The sequence below is a fragment of the Copadichromis virginalis genome, linkage group LG4 (genome assembly GCF_057382275.1).
Source record: "Copadichromis virginalis isolate Kocher_CV1m ecotype Utaka linkage group LG4, C_Virginalis_male_GT1.1, whole genome shotgun sequence".
In the NCBI taxonomy this organism is placed as follows: Eukaryota; Metazoa; Chordata; class Actinopteri; order Cichliformes; family Cichlidae; genus Copadichromis; species Copadichromis virginalis.
In genome coordinates, this window is record NC_140621.1 from 3,610,823 (window position 1) to 3,620,035 (window position 9,213).

At 42.8% G+C, this 9,213-nt stretch overlaps 1 protein-coding gene and 1 pseudogene across 1 annotated transcript; both read right to left on the reverse strand.

Annotated features, from left to right (window-relative positions):
* Positions 1-730: 730 nt before the first annotated feature.
* On the reverse strand, positions 731-3,160 carry LOC146710591 (deoxyribonuclease-1-like). The gene is made up of 7 exons (XM_085455326.1): positions 3,021-3,160; positions 2,504-2,624; positions 2,112-2,246; positions 1,815-1,927; positions 1,575-1,729; positions 1,406-1,499; positions 731-924 (listed from the first exon to the last, which is right to left on the reverse strand). The coding sequence occupies exons 1-7, from the start codon at positions 3,156-3,158 to the stop codon at positions 874-876; spliced, it is 807 nt and encodes a 268-aa protein (XP_085311452.1). The 5' UTR covers positions 3,159-3,160; the 3' UTR covers positions 731-873.
* A 971-nt stretch (positions 3,161-4,131) lies between these two features.
* On the reverse strand, positions 4,132-5,199 carry LOC146710592 (uncharacterized; annotated as a pseudogene).
* Between the last annotated feature and the right edge of the window lie 4,014 nt (positions 5,200-9,213).

The window sequence follows — 9,213 nt, forward strand, 5'->3', positions numbered from 1 at the left end:
AGTCACTAATGTGACTCCTGGAAAAGTAAATGTTCTTTCATGTAAAGAGATGAAATCAGCACGTGTATTCACTTTAATATTACATCCTCGGGGGGGAGGCTAAGTATTTTGCAGCAGCTTGGTATTGAACTGCAAACCTTCCAATTAGTAGAACTGAACTACAGCAACCCCAACTCAACTGTTCAGCCAGGACAAGCAGTGCTTGTCTAGTCAGTTATACCAAAGCATAAGTGATGTGCTTCTACATCACTGCCATCTTGAGGCTGCAGTCAGCTATCGTCTCTCCAAGCACACTTCTCTTGGACGCTATTAGAAACTCTAGTGTCTCTATTTCCCAGGCGTCTTTAGCTTTTTGTATGCAGACAACCTGATTTTCCATTTCAGTGTTTAAAAATCACAGGTTAACATATGTGGTGAACACATTTCAGCTTTACAGGAGTAACTGAAGATGACTGATTGTATTACTCTACCGCTTTTTTTCAACATTTTTGGCTCAGTTTTGCAGGTTAGTGTTTTGCTGTGTGTCTGAGCTGTTTTGGGAAATTAATTAAAAAACTTCAGTAACTCAAAACTCTGAAGACATTTAAGCAGACAAAGGAAGTGAAACAAAATACACACGCGTTATTAAAGGTTTCCAAATCAACAAAGGGTCTCAGTAAATGTTCCAGACAAATGTGCTCCACTGCAACAAGAAGCCGAATTCTTTACAACACACAAGTTTTCAGTGAAATTCTTTTAGTGGCTTTATTGTGCATTTGCATTTCATGAAGCTGTGGCTGACAGTAGTCCCCAACTGAATGATCATTGTGCTGGCTGCAGATTGAGCACGATGTGTGGAAAGCTTGTGGAAGTCACGGTTCAAGCAACGTGAGCCTAACCGCTCAGCTTCACCTCCACGGGGAAGTGGTCGCTGACAGCCAACGCCTGAGAGACAGAGAAACCGTTCTTTTAGTGGCTCACAGTTTGTGCTGCAGACGGCTTCAGTTTCCACAGGTTTCTTTCCAGTGCTGAAAAACTCAACGTGCCTGCATGGTAATGCCATCACTACAGTATACACTGCATTATGATTTTGTTTGCATCTCTGTGGTCGTTACTACAGCCACTGCTTTACAAAGTTGCTCGATTTTCTGTAGCTCAAAGCTGATATTAAAAAAGCAAAAGTGCTTTAAAACTGCATGATTTCTGATGGGGCGACTGCTTTGCCCTTTGTGTAGAATGCCTCTCTTCTGATTGGAGCTCAGTAAACATTTTGCTGACGAGTCTATGGTCTCAGTTGCAGTGAATACAGCATTATGTTAACTTTTTATATTGACGTTTCCATTAGTGTCAGCGGGGAATGAGGCAGGTTGTGCTTTTTAGTTCAAATGAATTCTTACAGAGATAAGGATTGAAATTCATCTGTTACCAGATCTTGTTTGAGATTCAGGTCCGTCATGTAGTTATACACCTTCGCACTATCTTTCACCACTCCTCTCATCATGTCCGCAGTGACCACAATCCTGCAAACACAGAAAGATGATTAGAGTTTAGAGTTTGCGTGCACACATCAGAACGACCTGCCACAATCTGTCTACCTGTCGTAAGGGCAGACAGTTTGCGACACGGTAGTGTCGGCCGCATCAGTGATCAGCCAATGGAAAGTCTTGTCAGTGAAGATGCGGATCTGCTGCCAGTCAGACCCGGACACATAACTACAGCCTGCGTTGAAGTCACCCAGCAGCACGATGTCCTGCAGGGAGAGTAGTGTGAGTCGCATTTACCGAATGTGTGTTTTTCCACCAAATAAATGATTTTTACTTGTAGGCTGTAAATACATCATTGTTCCAGCGAGCGCGGACATCTGCCACCACGTCATAGAGAGCATTTAGCTCCCGAACAGCTGATTCTGGGGAGGTGTGCTGAGGGATCAGAGTAAAGTCTCTCACAGCTACAGAAGAGAAGGGAACGAAGGAGTGTTGACAGTGACGGAGGCGCTTACACCGCATGAGAATGATAAAGGACTAGTGACTAACATGTCCCAGGAACTACCACGCACAAATGTTTGAATGAGGATCCACATCATTATCAGTGTGATGCAGAAACAGCTGTATAACTCGAGCCACAGCACCTACCAGTGTGTTTGGAGGAGAACATTACGACAAACGGCTCCCTGCTAAAGGCGTCTTGTCCAGTTTCCTCCGGGCCGTCGTCATAGGTGTAGCTTTTTGCCACCGATACCAGCGCCTCCCTGTGGAGAAAATCACCACCTTTTCATTTGCTGCCAGTGTGTACTTCATTTCTAAACATGTCCAGTTGCTTCTCGGGACAAATTTATTGTAGTTCTGCTTTTCCCCTTTTTTAAAATCACTTCTTCTGAATTCTGAGTGTGTATAAGATGTATGTTTATGCCAGAACAAAGACGGAGGATTTGCCGTTAAATTACTTCAAACATGCCTCAAACACTACAAACATGCTGGAAATATAAATTTTTAATCAAGTTGTTTTGAATGGTTATTTGAGAAACTTATGGGAGGTTCTTTAACCCTCTGAGGTCTAAGTGATGATGATCCAACACCGTCCAACACTGCTGAGAGATCACCGTCTCTGACTTCTTGGATCAGAATGACGTCATAGCGTTGGACAATCTGCAAAACACACATAAAAAATGAAAATGAATCACCTGATTGTCCATCTTGCAACATCACGTTTGTTTATATTTTACCTTTCACGAAAAAATTCATGTGTTAAGCTTTAGATTGTAAAGGCAACGCTACAGCTGTTGCACATCCAGTTATTTCATTGATCATTCCTTAAGCATAGAGGTGGGAATATTCTGGGAATATTCAGGTTTACTTCTGCAACAGGCCAAATCATCCAAAGCATTTCTCAAAATTCAGTTCAAACTATTTCAAAACGCACACACAAGATAACACTTCTGGATTGGTTTTGAAAGCACTCTGACCCAAATTGCATTACAAATGGGTGGATGTAAACATTTTGTACAAACTGTCATATCTACCAAAGAGGGAAAAGTCCCAGACCTTGGTAATGATGTTCATCAGAGTGGTGTTGGAGGCTTTGGTGTCTCCGAAGGATTTGATGTTAAAGGCTCCCAGCAGCAGCGAGTTAGAGAGATGCAGCAAGGTCAGAAAAAGCCCCAAAGTGCCCACCAAATGCATCCTACACCAAACAGGTCACATGTTAAAAATGACTTAGAAATCACATGAAACACTGACGCTTACAAATGATTTCATATTTATTTTACACGTATGTAAGCTAATGACTTCCCAGGTTATCAGGTTAATAATTTTCAGGTTGTCAGAGATTTACAGTTAACAAACAGTCAGGTGAATAAACAACACTGAGACACTTGTGTAGGTTAACGTGCTGCACGGGTGAAAAGCTCAGAGCAAATCACCCCGAACTGCAGTATTCGTTTATTTTTATAGGTTACATCGTCAATATGCAAATATAATCACATTTCCTGTTACGCAGGTCCTGATGCTGTCTGTGTGTGTGTGTGTGTGTGTGTGTGTGTGTGTGTGTGTGTGTGTGTTTGTCACAAAGTATGTGTGTTGCAAGTCAATTTCTAAGAATAATATACTGCGAGTCAACTTCTGCAGATGTGTATTTCTGTACTGATCTCTTGTCAGTGTCACAGGGTCAGCTTCCTGTTTTAACAGAAAACTGTGTCTGGTGAAATATGTATAACATAACTTTTGAAGCATAAGCAAATAAAACAATAAAAACTCCCTGACATTCCCTCCTGTTGTTACCGTATTTCACCACTTCAATCATACTTTATTATTCAGCCAACAATCACTTGCTTATAACCTTTTCAATTGTAGCATCATTCAGTATGTGTGAGTGTGTGTGTTCCTATACTAAATCTTCTTCGTCCGGTTCATCTTCTTGTGGCAGTCCAACATATGTGATCACTGTGGCCTGTACCATCTTGCCAATCATTGATCTGATACAGGGTAGAATGCATGTAGAGAACATGCAAAGCAATAAAAGAAGAACTCCTATCAAGACAAGTCCTTTGATCATGAGGGTCCTCCAGCTGCCGCTCAGCAGCCAGGTCAGCCAGTCCTCTGTGTTCATGACATAGTCTTGTTGCTGTGCATTGCTCAGTTGTCGTAACTTCTCCAGGGCGGTGGTCATGGTCAAGGAATTCACGCTATCTGGAATATGGGTGCAGCAAGTGGTGTTGAATAAGACACAGAGGCCCCCTCTCTCAGCGAGAATCATGTCCAGGGCGACTCTGTGTTGCATGACCACTGTTCTGATCGCGTCGATTTCCTCATTCTGAGCCTTGTTTTATCCATGTTGAGCTGTTCAGGAAAAGTCCAAATCGGTAGTCAAGAGTCTCGATCCTTAGCATGTTTTTTCCATTCCCGATCCATGGGAAAAGTGAGTGCAGGACTTTCTGTCCGGTGGTCCACAACTTGAACTCCGCTGGCACATCACTGCCCCAGATTGGATCATGAGGTTGCACGTCATCAGTGCTCCTCTTGCGTCTTGGTTGGTCCTTGTCTTTCCTGCGGCATCCGGAAAGTCTGGGAGCAGTTTTGGTTCATCCCCAGCTTTCTGTTGCTGTATGCGAAGGTGAAACACATTGGATGTTGTATTCCTGGTTCCCTCCTGACATTGAAAGATTTTCCCTTGTCTTTTTAACTCAAACTTGAAGGCGAAGATGTCTTCGGGGGAACATGTTCCGCTGGTGGCTTTGTAGAATATACATAGGGCTTCGGAAAGGCTGGGTGATTTTCCATATAGGGTGGCTTGCATTGCTGTTGTTGGGAGGTGTGAACAGACGTAGCAGCCAGTGTGGTTGTCTTCTGTATGTACTCGGTTGTAGACGTACCGGTACCAGGCATTGTTCAGCCAGGGGTGGTTGTGCTCTTTATCCATATCCTTTAGGTGTAAGTTGTTATATGACCATTTCTTCTGCAGGTGGTGCTGTGGGTCCTCGTCTTTCCAGGTGAGTATCAGTAGGCTCTCTAGGAGCGCAATGCCAGTCATTATGAGGACAAGGTTCTTCATGATGACCAGGCACACCCGGGCTCCAGGTGAGTAGACCACTGGCGAGAAGACAAAAGGGCGGGATATACCCAAACAGCCCTTTCCTCCACCAGGGAACACCTAGGAGTCGGGGGAACCGGCGTCTATGCTTGTGTTGTCACTCACTTTTTTGCAGTGGCTTTGGTGGATCCAAGATGGTCTTTCTGCTATTTTGCAGGCAGTCAGTGTGGTGGGCCTGATATTGGCCTTCCCACCTTGGTGAACTCCAATTTTTCCTCTGGAGCACTTTGATCAGGATCCAATCACCTGGGTGCAACCTGCAAGAAACTGGAGAGATATCGCTCGGCAGTTTATTGTTAGCACAATCTCTTTATTCTCAAATAATTTAGTCATCCACTCTGCTAGAGTGGTTTCTCTTATAGACTTATTAATAGGCTCACTAGTGAGAGGAAGCGGAAATTGCCTCCCGTGAACGATTTCAAAGGGTGTGAGCTTTTGCGAACCCTGGGTTAGTCGCATCCACATCTTCACCAGGCCCAAACACTCAGGCCATTGTCTGATCTTATCAGAGTAGGAATGCCGTAAGTAGGAATAAAATGGTTGCATAAACATTTTGCTACTGAGATTGCATCTGCTCTTTTTACTGGATAGATTTCTGGCCATTTTGAGAACACATCCACAATTACTAGAGCGTATTTTGATGCTTGACATTCGTTCAGTTTAATAAAATCCATGTGGATTGTGTGAAATGGGTGCGGTGGTGTTGGGGAAAAGCCTCTTTTAGGCCTGAGGTTCCCCTGTGCAATATGTTTCTGGCAAATCATGCATGTTCTGATAAACTCTTGTGCTGAAGCTTCAAAATTTTGAGTATAGAAGTGTTTGGGGAGGATATTCATCATTCCACCCCTTGACAAATGCGTTAAGCTATGTGTCACTAATGCTGCTGTCTTGTGTAGCAATTTTGGCAGTATTGGTTCGCCATTACAGGTCATTTTGTAGCCGTGCTCCACACTTTAACCACTTCTTTTGCTCTGCGATGGGTGCGGCTTTCTGTCCATCTTTAAGTACATCAAGTGGTATTAGATGTGAGGTTTCAGACATCAAAGTCTGTACAGGTTGCTGTGCTGCCCTCTTTGCTGCTCGGTCTGCAAAGTTATTGCCTTCAGTAATTTCTGAATTATCTTTTTTGGTGTGCAACGCATATTGACTGTCAGTGTGAATATTTATATATTTCTATTTCTCGACCTTTGCGCAGCATGCACGTATGATAGCCGCTAGTTCTGCACTCTGTGCTGAAAAAGAGGAAGTAAGAGCTTTCACTTCTAAAACAGTAGGCTGCAGTGTACTAAAAATGTCTGGTCGGGGTTTCATTTTTTCAGTTAGCTTCAGCATACAGCTGTGTTCGGCACCATCTACTTCCGCAGGAAGGAGAGTGCTTGTCACCGACAGGCAAAGCTAAAACTGTGCTTGTTTGCAGGGCAAGTTTTAAGTCAATAAATGCTTTATCTGCCTCTGGTGTCCATTCTATTTCATCTTTCAGAGCTAAGTGTTTGCCATAGATCAGGTTTTGCAAAGGTTGGTCCAGCAGTGCATATTCAGGTATCCAACATCTGCAAAAGTTGCAGAGACCTAAATAACTCATCATTTGTTGTTTGGTGACAGGCTTAGGAGCGTTTTGTACAGCTACTTTTCTGCTGTCTAACAGCTGTCTGCCTTGTCCTGTCAGTTTGTGGCCAAGGTACGTTACTTCTTGGCTCCACAAGTGCAATTTATGCTGTGAGACTTTATGGCCTTGCTTCGCTAGATGTTGCAAAACTGTCAGTGTGTTTGCTACGCAATTAGTCTGTGTGTAGCCTGTAATCAAAATATCATCAACGTATAGCAGGAGTTTACCTGGGGCAGGAAGCGTGCAAAATGACATGGATTTTCTTAGAGCTTCTGCATAAAGAGTGGGGCTATTCTGGAATCCCTGAGGCAACCTTGTATAGGTATACTTCTGGTTGCCAAAAGTGAATCCAAATAACTTTTGTGAGTCAAAGTGTAGTGGTATGGAAAAGAAAGCATTTGATAGGTCTATTACAGAAAAGCACTGTTCTTTTGGTATTACTTGATTTAAAATGGTGTGTGGATTTGCCACCACAGGTGGGATTTGTTCTGTTATGTCATTCATTGATCTAAGGTCATGTACTAGTCGATATTTCCCCGTGTTTGCGTTTTTCACTGGTAAAATCGGAGTGTTACAGGTTGTTTCAGTTGTTTTTACTAAAATGCCTGCTTTTTCCATATCTGCAATTACTGGCCTGATCCCTGTTTTTGCTTCTGTGCTTAAGGGATATTGTGGTTTAATTGGCCTGTAAGTTGTGGTAGTTTTTACTACAACTGGATCTGCTAGATCTGACAACAGAGGGTTTGTGTTCAGAGCCTAGAAGTAATTGTTCTATGTTATACACGTCCATGTTTCCATTGCTCTTTGCTTCTTCTTCTTTGTGTTTTTTTGTTCATTACGTTTATACTCGAGGCATTCCTAGATACCCCCTAGTTTTTCAAAGAATTCACACATCTTACATATTTCAACTTTGAAGTTAAAGTTTTCTTATTTTTATCTGTCCTGTGCATTAAAAACCGATTTGCAGGCTGAAGTAAGGCCTTTCCTTTCACTCCATATTTCTCTGTCATAAAGTCCAGTTTAACATGGAGTTTAGTCCAAAACAAAGCGGCTCATGTTCCACCATCTGCTGAGAGCTCATGACATGAGAGTGAGAGACCAAACACCTGCTCCTCTGGATGTATTTTTGGCAGTTTATCTAACATGCTATTTAGCGCGTCGCTATTTGCAGCATGTTGCAAGGCTTGGTAAAATATTATCCTTTTAGGACAATATATTACTCTGTTGCCCTGGTTACACCGTCCTGGAGCTGTTGTGGAAGACCAAAGGTTGCCAAATATGGAAACAGAGAGCTGCATTTATACTGTGATGGTTTGCATGTGCTGCTGAAATGTGTTTGTAAACGCACAATTACTGCAGGAAAAATGCACAAAAGTTACTGTAATGCTGCTGTAGCCTGAAACATCCACTCTAAACAAGAAACTGGCTCACAGTATTGCACCGAATACAGCTCAGATGTTTTTGTAGCGAGTGAGAGGTCCATACCTGCTCCTGTATGTCTGCACGGTGGAGACGCCTGAACTCGTGAATCTTCTGAAAGCTCCTGAAAAGCTTCTGAGCAGAATGGCGACCAGTGTCTCTTTTGAGGTTTTTATCTACCTGCAGGCGCATGTGACTGCAGGGTGCTGGGGAGGAGTACAGAGAAAAGGTGTGTTGTGGATGGGGTACAGATTTCAGGCTTTCAGGTTCTCACATCCCAAGATTGCAGTGCAACAAGGATAACGTTGCAACCTCAAATTCTTTTCTGCTCGTCATACAATAAAAACACTTCAGCATTGTTTTAACTTGCTGTTGTCCTGTTTGGCATTTGTGTGAAGTTCTGTCACACTTCACAAATGAACTCAGAATGAGTGTCGCAGTGTTGGGATGACCTTAAACTTTGGCAAAATCCTTACGGAAACTGAAGAAATTCCTTCAAGCAGTTTGAAAGATGCCTTGTTCATGAGAGCAGGGACAGACAAAACATAATATCTACTCTAGGTCTGCTCCAGCAGAGACACGTAACAGTCATTAGCAATAACAACAGTAATATTGCTACAGCCTTGTTAAACTATCATCTGTCCCAGTGTTATATCTTGAAATCAGACCTTCAAAAACCTTCCGATAGGCTGATACAACACAAGTATGCCACCGTCTCCACCTTATTGGTCAGAAAGTTTTTCTTCCCAGTTGTAGCTGAACAAACAGAACCCATTCACTTACAATGCATTCAAGCTTGACAACACAATAATACACTTTAGTGAAGTTTCATAAAAGTGCTCATACTTACAGCATGTTACAGTTGTCATGTTACTGATGAGGGTTAAGCTCTATGTTTTTAACATTGTAATCAGATCTGCCAGGTCGGTGCTTAGACATATACCGGTGTCCACTACACCCAGCCTCCTGACTCTTTCTTTACTGCCAGCTGTCGAGAATCTGATGCCTCAGCAAATACTGAATAAATTTCGGTGCCACCGCTGCTGTCCACATTCATGCTCCCGTCAGGGTAAACCATAGTTTCCCAAACTTTCAATGTATTTTAAACTTGAGAATCCAAGTGA